General features: G+C 37.1%; 1 protein-coding gene across 2 annotated transcripts in view; it reads right to left on the bottom strand.

The window, feature by feature from the left end:
* LOC128643898 (dynamin-2) overlaps nucleotides 1–11836 on the bottom strand; it is a gene marked incomplete at its 5' end in the record, with an annotated part of 254650 nt that extends 242814 nt beyond the window's left edge. For both annotated transcript variants that reach the window (XM_053696670.1, XM_053696671.1), the window contains 3 exon segments: nucleotides 279–377; nucleotides 10864–11067; nucleotides 11687–11836. In XM_053696670.1, coding sequence (XP_053552645.1) covers nucleotides 279–377; nucleotides 10864–11067; nucleotides 11687–11836 — 453 coding nt within the window.
* Nucleotides 11837–12973: the final 1137 nt, after the last annotated feature.

Here is a 12973-nt window from a genome sequence, read left to right as displayed (position 1 = left end):
GGCGCTATACATTTATATAAACAATCCTTGTTCGTTTCTTGCCTTCATCCAATCTTTACAGTCTCTATTTTATCTGCATGTACTTTCATATACCTATATTGTCTATAATCTGCAATTCTGTCCACGTCGTCCATAACCTTTCACCATCCACTAACCCTTAACACACTATATCAACATCTCCCTCTTGCGCCTTTCAGCATTCTACACTCTTTGCTACCGATAAACAGCGTTAAAAAATCTCAACTTTTAATGTTCTCCTAGAAAAAACGCTTTTTTACCTCTTCTCAAGGGTAACAGCTTGTTCTCCAATATGTCTCTAGCATCTGTGCCTTCATCCATTAAATCAAGCTTGGTTATAACACCAATTGTCCGCAAACCTGGAAAATATAAATACATCCAAAATAAAGCATATATCAAAGTGTATAAAATTGCACTACAATCGAAATGTGCTTTTAAAACAATTTACTTAGGGCTTAGCTTTACACTATTAAAGGGATAGTAAAAGTCAAAATTATTTTTTCCCCGATTTATATATGCCTACTGTCATTGCCTTAAAGGGACATTAAACCCCAAAAAATTATTTCATGATTCAGATAGAGAATACATTTTTAAAAAGTTTCCAATTTACTTATATTTATCAAATGTATTTCATTCTCATGTTATTCTTTGTTGAAGAGATACCTAGGTAGGTAGTGTGCACATGCCTGAAGCCCTTCATGACAGGAAATAGTGCTGCCATCTAGTGCTGCTGCTAATGTAATAACATTGTTGCAAAACTGCTGCTATATAGTGCTGCAGACACGTGCACACTATTGAGCTTAAAGGGATACTAAACCCAATTTTTTTCTTTCATGATTCAGATAGAGCATGCAATTTTAAGCAACTTTCTAATTTACTCCTAATAAAAATTTTTCTTCATTCTCATGCTATTTTTATTTGAACAAGCAAGAATGTAAACTTAAGAGCCGGCCCATTTTTATTTCAGCACCTAGGTAGCTCTTGCTGATTGATTACTAAATGTAGCAAACCAATCAGCAAGCTCTACCAAGGTGCAGAACCAAAAATGGGCTGGCTCTTAACCTTCCATTCCTGCTTTTCAAATAGAGATAGCAAGATAACGAAGAAAAATAGATAATAGGAATAAATTAGAAAGTTGCTTAAAATTGCATGCTCTATCTGAATTATAAAAGAAATAAATTGGGTTTTGTATCCCTTTAAATTTCTGCTTTTCAAATAAGGATAACAAGAAAACAAAGAAAATATGATAAAGAAGTAAATTAGAAAGTCGTTTAAAATTTGATGTTCTATCAAAATCATGAAAGAAAAAAAAACATAATTTATGCTTACCTGATAAATTCCTTTCTTCTGTTGTGTGATCAGTCCACGGGTCATCATTACTTCTGGGATATTATCTGCTCCCCTACAGGAAGTGCAAGAGGATTCACCCAGCAGAGTTGCTATATAGCTCCTCCCCTCTACGTCACCTCCAGTCATTCGACCAAAGACCAACGAGAAAGGAGAAGCCAAGGGTGTAGTGGTGACTGGATTATAATTTAAAAAATATTTACCTGCCTTAAAAAACAGGGCGGGCCGTGGACTGATCACACAACAGAAGAAAGGAATTTATCAGGTAAGCATAAATTATGTTTTCTTCTGTTATGTGTGATCAGTCCACGGGTCATCATTACTTCTGGGATACCAATACCAAAGCAAAAGTACACGGATGACGGGAGGGATAGGCAGGCTCATTATACAGAAGGAACCACTGCCTGAAGAACCTTTCTCCCAAAAATAGCCTCCGAAGAAGCAAAAGTGTCAAATTTGTAAAATTTGGAAAAAGTATGAAGCGAAGACCAAGTTGCAGCCTTGCAAATCTGTTCAACAGAGGCCTCATTCTTAAAGGCCCAAGTGGAAGCCACAGCTCTAGTAGAATGAGCTGTAATTCTTTCCGGAGGCTGCTGTCCAGCAGTCTCATAGGCTAAACGAATTATGCTACGAAGCCAGAAGGAGAGAGAGGTAGCCGAAGCCTTATGACCTCTCCTCTGACCAGAGTACACGACAAACAGGGAAGACGTTTGTCGAAAATCCTTAGTTGCCTGCAAGTAGAACTTGAGGGCACGAACTACATCCAGATTGTGTAGAAGACGTTCCTTCTTTGAAGAAGGATTTGGACACAAGGATGGAACAACAATCTCTTGATTGATATTCCTGTTAGTGACTACCTTAGGTAAGAACCCAGGTTTAGTACGCAGAACTACCTTGTCTGAGTGAAAGATCAGATAAGGAGAATCACAATGTAAGGCTGATAATTCAGAGACTCTTCGAGCCGAGGAAATAGCCATTAAAAATAGAACTTTCCAAGATAACAATTTTATATCAATGGAATGAAGGGGTTCGAACGGAACACCCTGTAAAACGTTAAGAACTAAGTTTAAACTCCATGGCGGAGCAACAGTTTTAAACACAGGCTTGATCCTAGCTAAAGCCTGACAAAATGCCTGGACGTCTGGATTTTCTGACAGACGCTTGTGTAACAAGATGGACAGAGCTGAGATCTGTCCCTTTAATGAGCTAGCCGATAAACCCTTTTCTAAACCTTCTTGTAGAAAGGACAATATCCTAGGAATCCTAACCTTACTCCAGGAGTAATCTTTGGATTCACACCAGTATAGGTATTTACGCCATATTTTATGGTAAATCTTTCTGGTAACAGGCTTCCTAGCCTGTATCAGGGTATCAATAACCGACTCAGAAAAACCACGTTTTGATAAAATCAAGCGTTCAATTTCCAAGCAGTCAGCTTCAGAGAAGTTAGATTTTGATGTTTGAATGGACCCTGTATCAGAAGGTCCTGTCTTAGAGGTAGAGACCAAGGCGGACAGGATGACATGTCCACTAGATCTGCATACCAAGTCCTGCCTGTAATGGCTGCCCAGATGTACTAGGCGCCATAATATCACGCACCTCCCGGGCGGGAGATGCAGGTACTGACACGTGAGGCGAGTTAGTCGGCATAACTCTCCCCTCGCTGTTTGGTGAAATTTGTTCAATTTGTACAGATTGGCTTTTATTTAAAGTAGCATCAATACAGTTAGTACATAAATTTCTATTGGGCTCCACCTTGGCATTGGAACAAATGACACAGGTATCTTCCTCTGAATCAGACATGTTTAACACACTAGCAATAAACATGCAACTCGGTTACAATTTTATTTAACAAAAACGTACTGTGCCTCAAGAAGCACTAAACGATTAAATGACAGTTGAAATAATGAACTGAAAAACAGTTATAGCATCACTCTTTACAAACAACACAACTTTTTAGCAAAGGTTTGTTCCCATTAGTAAAATAACACTAATTAAATTTTAAACATAAAAATTACAGAGCAACGTTTTAAATCACAGACACTATATAAGTCTCACAGCTCTGCTGAGAGAATCTACCTCCCTTCAAAGAAGTTTGAAGACCCCTGAGTTCTGTTAGAGATGAACCGGATCATGCAGAAAATACAAGAGTAACTGACTGGAAATTTTTGATGCGTAGCAAAGAGCGCCAAAAACGGCCCCTCCCTCTCACACACAGCAGTGAGAGAGAAACGAAACTGTCATAATTAAAACAAGCAAACTGCCAAGTGGAAAAATAATGCCCAAATATTTATTCACTCAGTACCTCATTAATGCAAACGATTCTACATTCCAGCAAAAACGTTTAACATGAAAAATACCTAATAAAAGGTTTAATGTACTTTTACAGAGTAATTCCGGTGAAATACCATCCCCAGAATACTAAAGTGTAGAGCATACATACATGTTCATTATAACGGTATGGCAGGATTTTTTCATCAATTCCATTCAGAAAATAAAAACTGCTACATACCTCAATGCAGATTCAACTGCCCGCTGTCCCCTGATCTGAAGTTTTTACCTCCCTCAGATGGCCGAGAAACAGCAATATGATCTTAACTACTCCGGTTAAAATCATAAGAAAAACTCTGGTAGATTCTTCTTCAAACTCTGCCAGAGAGGTAATAACACGCTCCGGTGCTATTGTAAAATAACAAACTTTTGATTGAAGTTCTAAAAACTAAGTATAATCACCATAGTCCTCTCACACCTCCTATCTAGTCTTTGGGTGCAAGAGAATGACTGGAGGTGACGTAGAGGGGAGGAGCTATATAGCAACTCTGCTGGGTGAATCCTCTTGCACTTCCTGTAGGGGAGCAGATAATATCCCAGAAGTAATGATGACCCGTGGACTGATCACACATAACAGAAGAAATTGTGTTTTATGTCCCTTTAACCAATATGTTCAGCTAGCTCTCAGTAGTGCATTGCTGTTCCTTCAACAATAGGATACTAGATAGTGAATCACATTTGATAAGAAGTAAATTGGAAAGTTATTTAAAATTTTATTCTCTGTCTAAATCATGAAAGAAAGAAAAAATGGTGTTTCATTTACCTTTAACCCCTTAGTGACCACAGCACTTTTCAATTTTCTTACTGTTTGGGACCAGGGCTATTTTTACATTTCTGCTGTGTTTGTGTTTAGCTGCAATTTTAATCTGACTCATTTACTGTACCCACACACTCTATAAACGTTTTTCTCGCCATTAAATGGACTTTCTAAAGATACCATTATTTTTATCATATCTTATTTACTAAAAAAAAATGATAAAATATGATAAAAAAAAATGGGAACACACACTTTTTCTAACTTTGACCCCCAAAATCTGTTACACATCTACAACCACCAAAAAACACCCTTGCTAAATAGTCTCTAAATTTTGTTCTGAGTTTAGAAATACCAAATGGGTTTTTTTTGCTAGTTATAGGGCAATAAGTACAAGTAGCATGTTGCCATTTCCAAATACACTTTTGAAACGGCTATACCTTTAATTAGATGATTTTTTGCCAATACATGTATATTACAAAAATGCTTCTATTCAGAACTAAACAATATTTGTGTAAACTTCAATTTTGGCTGGAATGTCCATGTAACTGCTGATGTATGCTATGAGATTACAAATGCATAATAAAAACACAATACTAAAGGAATTGGTTTAAAATTCAAATGAGTAGATTTTTCTTCTGACAAATTTCAGTTTTAATTTTCCTTCCCCCTGTACCATGTGACAGCCATCAGCCAATTACAAAATGCTTATACGTATAAACTGTAAACTCTAGCAAATGCTCAGCAGGAGCTAGTGCCTCGGAAAAGGATTTTGATAATGGAAGTAGATTATGTGCTCTTTCTGAATCATGAAAGTTTAATTTTGACATTGGTGTTCCTTTAATGGGTCTTTATTAGCATTAGCAGAAAGTGCCTATCAGCCAGCGAGGATTAGTATGAAGTACGCAAGCGACACATATAAGTTGTCCGGTACCACTGGAAATTTTAAGCCATGCATGGATGGATGAATGGATGTATGGATAGACACACACACACATATATGCACACATACACATTCATAAAGGGATAGAAAAGTCAAAACTGAAATGTGCATTAGTGCATTTACATTTTAATTAAAGGGACACTGAACCCAAATTTTTTTTTCGTGAAAATTTGATAATAGGAGTAAATTAGAAAGTTGCTTAAAATATCATGCTCTATTTGAATCACGAAAGAAAAAAATTGGGTTCAGTGTCCCTTTAAAGCATTTTTGCAATATACTACCATTAGCAAAAATGTTTCTAGCAAAAGATATTACTATTTTTAAGCAGCATATTCCAACACCACAACTTCTCAGAGAGTCAGAAGTGGCTTGTGTGACACAAATGAAGCCTTCGCTGACACAATACACACCACCGGACCGCTCTCTCAACAGGCATGGTACTTGAATTCTGATCCTCTAATCACACATAGCATATGTGCGTAAGCAACTGAAGCAGTCATAACTTTTACTAAAATCATTTTTGCTAATGGAAATATACTGAAAAAAATGTTTCTATTAAAATATTAAAGACATTCATGCACATTTTAATTTTTACCTATACGTCATATGGATGACAGAGCCTTTTAAAGTTTAGTAACATTGTATATAGCCTTATGATGTCTGATATTTTCTATAAAACGATCTTTAACCCCAGAGCTATAGATGAGAAGACCTTGTGATTTTAAGGGCCTTTTCAATTTACTTCTTTTATCAAACGTACTTTGTTCTCTTGGTAGCCTTTGCTGTAAGCATACCTTGGTAGGCTCAGGACAAACAAATCCATCTTGCTGCATTATGCATGTAGCTACTGTGAAAATGAAGATCTCTAGTATAGGTAGAGGATTTTATCTAAAATGGTAAACAATTTATACCAATGATTTTACAGGTAAACCTCAGTCATACAGCGGGTTAGGGACCAGAGCCCCGCTGTAAAGTGAAACAAGGCAGTTTAAGCTTTCTTTTCACTTGCCAATGTGTTTAAAAACATGTTTGAATTAACATATATTAGGAATGTAATAGCACCAAATTTAGTTTAACACCAGCACAGTATAGTACAGTGTTCAATTAGTTCTCAATAAAAACTGTACAGTACCTGTAAAATAATAATTACTGTAGTAAAATTTGCCAGACTGACACTGAGACAGGGAGTGCACTAAAATCGTGTAAACAGACAGAACTGCGCATATCAAAATGGTGCCGGCTGCCTTTCTCGCAACCTCACAATGAGTACAGCACTGTTTCAAAATCTTTGGAGGTGTTACTTCAGCTCCATATTCGTGCTGTATTAGTGAAGGGCTGTAAAGTGAGGTATACCTGTACTTCTAAAGCAGTGAAATGTCCTTAGCCATTAAATACTGAAACTATAATTTCCATCTCAATACACACAATCCTCTGCAGTGTGCCGACACCAGTTCTTTGTCCGTTTCAAATATTTATAAGAGTCAAACTGCACAGTGGTAATGGTATTTTATGCTGAACTCATGCATGGCTAACATAACTTTCAATATAGTATTTTACTAAAGATATATCATATTCACACACATTATATAAATATTGCACGAATCAGTGTTTCTATCAGGCCAGATTATATTTCGCTATCTGACTAACAGTGACTTTCTCACCTGTACTAGGGCTGGAGTTGAGAAACACTAATAAATGTGTCAGAGAAATGTACCATAAAGTATGCCACATATCAGGAGCAGTGATGTGCAGTCACTAGAGGCAGGTGAGGCAGTGCTTCACCTCTCATATGGGCAAAAATAAATATTTTTTTTTATTGGCTTTAAAAAAATAAAAAAAAATTGCTATTTTTTTCCCCAGCATTTTTTTTTTCACAGCTACATGTTGTGCAATGGAGAGGCACAAGCAGGTCTGCCCACCATTACACAACATGCTGCGCCATCTACTGGATGAAAGTGGTTAAGATCATTGCATGGCCCATTATCTGCTTATTTGAGGCAGTCCCATTTGGGCTGAACCAATCCAGTGAGAGGCATTAGTAAGTGGAATTTAGGGTTGGGGCTGGATGTTAAATCAATATAAAACAAAACAAAAACGGAAAAAAAAAACCTTTCATTTATTTTGTTGCTGTCCTGTGAAGCTGACAGCTTTGCTAAAGTGAAAAAGAGAGTTCTGTTCTTCCCCTCTAAGTACAGTGGAATGTGCCACTGTCACTTCCTGAATCCTTACAGAGCAGGAAAGGGAGAGAGGCAGAGAGAGCAGTGTTTCACCCACATTTTATTGTAGTAAGTGCTGCAGCCGTAGATTTTACTGAAATGGATTCTGTTAGTGAAAATGATAATTTAATGAATGTGGTTCATTGTTTTTGTTGAATTGTGTTCAGATACAGCTCATTAACAGGGGGGGGGGGGGACAGTAAGTGAGCATAACCCAATACTAACAGGAAGTCAAAGGGTCAATTCAAATTTAAATCCATAATTTAAAACCCAGAGTTTGAAGCTAAGTGTGCAGTGTCCACATAATTTAAATTAAAGTTTTTGACATTGAATATTGCTAAGCCTCCCTTTTTCATGGTTATTTGATTTAATTAGGTACAAACTCCATATATGTTATGTCTGTTCAGTCAGAGGATGCAGTATCTATTTTTATTTTTCTCTCTGTCTCCATTTATTTAAAGACTGCTGATAACTTGTAATTCACAAATCAATTGAAAGCTGTTGCATTGTGTTTTTAATATGTGCTGCTTTTATACAAGTTTATATTAATACTAACATCATTCCCACCTTTGCAGTCCCCACCTCCTGTTTCTCACCCTCCTACCCATTTAGATTGTATGTTCCCACGGGAACAGGGCTCCCAATTCCTCCTGTATCTGTTTGTTAAATTTTGTCTGGTGTCTCATATTGTACTGTCCTTTTATCTTTGTTACCTATGAACAGCGCTGCGGAATCTGTTGGCGCTTTAGAAATAAAGAATAATAATAATAATAATAATAATTAATAAAAAGTAGATGAGTCATTTAAAAAATATATGTAATTATTGCAGTTAAATGTTTTTAGAAATAATGCCACTGTAAAGTAACTGGTTAAACACATATTCAAAGGGAGACATTGAAAATTAAACTTTCATGATTGAGGTAGAGCATGCTATTTTAATAGACTTTTCTAGTTATTTATATTTTGAGAATTAGCATCAACTGTTACTGGCCCCATGTCAGCAAATCAAATTAGTTTTTGAAAGGAACATGAAAGTCATAATTACATTTCCATCATTCAGATAGAAATTGCACAAAAAAAATAAACTTACTATTTTACTTTTATTATTATGTACTTCATTCTTTTGGTATCCTTTGGTGTCCTTTGTTGAAGAGCATACCTAAGTGGGATGTGCACGTGCATATGAACACTATATTGCAGCAGCTGTGTTGGCAGTATTGATAACTTTGTGTAAAACTTGTATGGTAAATTATTTCTATTTTCACAATACAGTAGTGAGTAGAGAAGAGATTGTGGATCATTCTACCCCCAATAGGCCAGGTTTTCATTATAGCTGAATCAGTGCACAGGTGAAGTAATCAGCTGATCAGTAACTCAGTGGTTACTAACTTGCTCTCACCCATCACCTGATTATGTCACCTGTGCACTGGTTCAGCTATCATTTAAACCTGCCCTGTTGGGGGTACTTGCGGCCCTCTGTACATGTGTTTCTCCGGCGTATCATATCTAGTGCCTCACCAGCTTCTGACCTCACTGCACGTCACTGATCAGGAGCATATGCCATGGTGAAAATGTGCCAGGCAGTGTTCTATACCCAAGTATGCCACAATGAAATGTGAATAAGCTGACCTGCGTATGCGATGATAGATGAAGAAATGTAATAACAATAATAATTCCTTCATTATATTTTTTCTAATGCCCATAGCACAATTTAAATTAATTATATGTGTGTTGGTGGGTCTTCTATATAAGTTTATTTCTTTATTATTAGTTGCTCTAATATTTCCAAATAGTTTCTGCATTTGCATTCATTAAAACAGGATTTTAAAATAAAATCCCTGAGAACAGAACACTATGCACAAATACACCCATTTAAAAAAATAAAATAAAAAATTAAGGCAATTATATTTACGTGCTGCAGCGTGGGTACTTAGGGCAAAAAGCAAAGTGCCTTTAGGGTTACTTGTTTCAAAAAGGCTGAGAAACACTAATTTAGTTGACACAGTGTAAGTGTGCAATCATATTTATTACATGATGAAGCAAATAAGAGACAGTTGAGAATACATCAAACACTTTCACTTGCCAATCTTATTGACAAGATTGTCAGCCATGCACAAATTAACCAATGGTTTTCCTTACTCAGAATAATGTTCTGCAACCTAAATAGAAACATTATAGCAAATGTTGATTCCTCTTACAATATTAACAAGGAGCCTGTGATGTTCTTTGCGCTCCTCTGACTTGGCCAACCTCCAACTGTCTCTGGCCTTTTAACTTCCAACAGTTCCCCAGAGGGTAAGGAAGCCCACATGTGACAAAAACGTTGCCATAAACATCAGACATTACACATATAGGTTTCAACAAACTTGAACAAGAGAGAGCCCTGGCCTCTAGAAACCATCATTAGTAAATTGCACTACAGAAGAAAAAGTGCACTACAGGTAGAAAGTCTCTTACAATTTAAAGAAGGGTGATTATGAAAAAAAAAAGAGAGGAAAGCAGATAAAAACTTTTAGGAGGATGTAAATAAAATCGTATCAAGTTATATAAGGCTCATCTTTACCTTGGTCTCAGGTGAACTGTGTGTGGAAATGAGAATATTTTAAAAGTTAAAACATCTTCCCTTCTACACTAGTCATGTTACAGGCCTCAACAACTACTAGAGCCAGTTCTTTGCTAACAACAACAACAGGTGCCTAACAAATGGCCCCAACTGCTAATTTATACTACACAGCTGTAGAGATAGGTATGTCAGCTGCTCACTGGCACATATGCCCTGCCAACTGGTGGGTGAGAAGCTCCTCCTTCCCCAATGTGCCTGACGCGAGCCAGGACCAGCACTCTTCCCCCTTTCTGACCCCAATCCTGGTACTGCACAGCTCTGCATGCAGCTGTGAAGAGCTAATAATTTCCTCCTCCCACTCCCCCCTAGTGTTACTGCACATTTATAGTCCCTGCATAAGTTACCCTCTGTCTCTAACTGTTGAAAGAGTACCCACTGGAGTACCCACTGGATATCAGTGAAGGTAAGGAGTTCACAGGTCATGTTGTATTACTGTATGTGTGTGCATATTTTGGAAGGCATATTTATGTTTTTTAGATATGGTTTGTAACATATGTGTTTTTTCACAAACAGAAGAAAAAGTTGTTGAGCCTTATTTGTTGCTTGTTTGATAAGCACAATTTACATCTGACAGAGCTATTTAATAATTCCTGCAGCTAGAAGGGATTGATACTTTCCAAGACTCATTTACCTTGTGGATCCACTTCTTTAGCCAATTTCAATGCATCAGAGTTGGCCAAGTCCGAGTTAGCTGGTGTCACAGCCAGGATGAGGCAGCTATCCCTGCTGATGAACTGCATAATCATATCCTTGATCTGGTATTCTATGTCGTGGGGCTGGTCACCTACAGGAACTTTTGTGATGCCCGGAAGGTCAATCAAAGTCAAGTTAAGGACTAAGGGAAGGAAAATTAATTGGAGGTTACAGCATCAACAGATACACAATCATTTCAATTCAGCTGAATACTATTGTTAAAATTTGGTGGGAGAGTAAAGTTTTAGTAACCCAATTTCCATTGCCCTGAAAAAACAAAGCAACTAAATTAAGCTAAAGGACCACAAAATACAGTAGAACTGAATAATTTATAAATACACAATAAAAAAAAAGACAATGCAATAGCACTTACTTGTACTAATTTGAGATGAGCCGTAAAATATTTATTGGCAAATTTCAGTTATTCCAATTTTCCCTCCCTGTGTATCATGTGACAGCCATCAACCAATCATGAAAGCATGTACGTATATACTGTGCACTTTTGCACATGTTCAGTAGAAGCTGGAGCCTCAAAAAGTGTGCATATAAAAATATTGTGTACGTTAATACGATAATGAAAGTATAATGGAATTTTTTTTTTTTATTTAATTGCATGCTTTATTTAAATTACGAAACTATTTTTTACTTTAGTGGCCTTTTAATAAACTGTATAATGTTTGGACAGGATATTACTTTCAGTGTTGTTTCATCATTATGTTGTAATTAAAGCAGGTGTCCATGATCAGGTATCATTTACTTACCATTTGGAGAATATACCCGAAGATTAATTGGAACTGGAGAAATGCCCTTGTTTGTTCCTGTGGCCCGTTCTGTTTCTGCTTCAATCTCCTGACGAATTTCATCAAAATCGGTAAACTTTTTAGATTTACAGTGTAGGAACTCTCCATATTCTAGAGGATAAATAAATCATTAAATAAATCCTTACTCTAATACTTTAGACAATATATCTGCCATTTTAAAATAAAAAAAAAAAAAAATGATGCATATTTAGCAGAAGACAATGTACAAAAGATTATGGTTGAGGGTGCATTGCTTAAAGGGACAGCGCACCGTAAAACTGCTTTCACCTGAATGTGTTACCAATTAATTTTTATACCAGCTGCACAGTTTAAAATGTATGGGAAATTGTTCTCCACATGACCTTTTTAAAGGAGCACAAACCCAAACATCTTTCACAATTCACAGCGAATACAATTTAACAATTTTCCAATTTACTTATATTATCAGATTCTGTTTGTTTACTTGTTATCTTTTGTTGAAAAGCAGGAAGGTAAGTGTGCATGTGTATGCAGTACTATACGAAAGCAGTTTTACAATAGCAAGAGCACTAGATAGCAGCACTATTTCTTGTCATGTATCGCTTTAACCATGTGGGACGCCACCTATCTAGTACACTATCTGAATCATGAAAGAAAAAAACAGAATTTATGTTTACCTGATAAATTACTTTCTCCAACGGTGTGTCCGGTCCACGGCGTCATCCTTACTTGTGGGATATTCTCCTCCCCAACAGGAAATGGCAAAGAGCCCAGCAAAGCTGGTCACATGATCCCTCCTAGGCTCCGCCTACCCCAGTCATTCGACCGACGTTAAGGAGGAATATTAGCATAGGAGAAACCATATGGTACCGTGGTGACTGTAGTTAAAGAAAATAAATTATCAGACCTGATTAAAAAAACCAGGGCGGGCCGTGGACCGGACACACCGTTGGAGAAAGTAATTTATCAGGTAAACATAAATTCTGTTTTCTCCAACATAGGTGTGTCCGGTCCACGGCGTCATCCTTACTTGTGGGAACCAATACCAAAGCTTTAGGACACGGATGAAGGGAGGGAGCAAATCAGGTCACCTAAATGGAAGGCACCACGGCTTGCAAAACCTTTCTCCCAAAAATAGCCTCAGAAGAAGCAAAAGTATCAAACTTGTAAAATTTGGTAAAAGTGTGCAGTGAAGACCAAGTCGCTGCCCTACATATCTGATCAACAGAAGCCTCGTTCTTGAAGGCCCATGTGGAAGCCACAGCCCTA

Source organism: Bombina bombina, unplaced genomic scaffold, assembly GCF_027579735.1.
Source record: "Bombina bombina isolate aBomBom1 unplaced genomic scaffold, aBomBom1.pri scaffold_487, whole genome shotgun sequence".
NCBI classification, from domain to species: domain Eukaryota; kingdom Metazoa; phylum Chordata; class Amphibia; order Anura; family Bombinatoridae; genus Bombina; species Bombina bombina.
The sequence above is the reverse complement of the archived record's forward strand: the minus strand, read 5'-3'. Positions and strand labels throughout refer to the sequence as shown.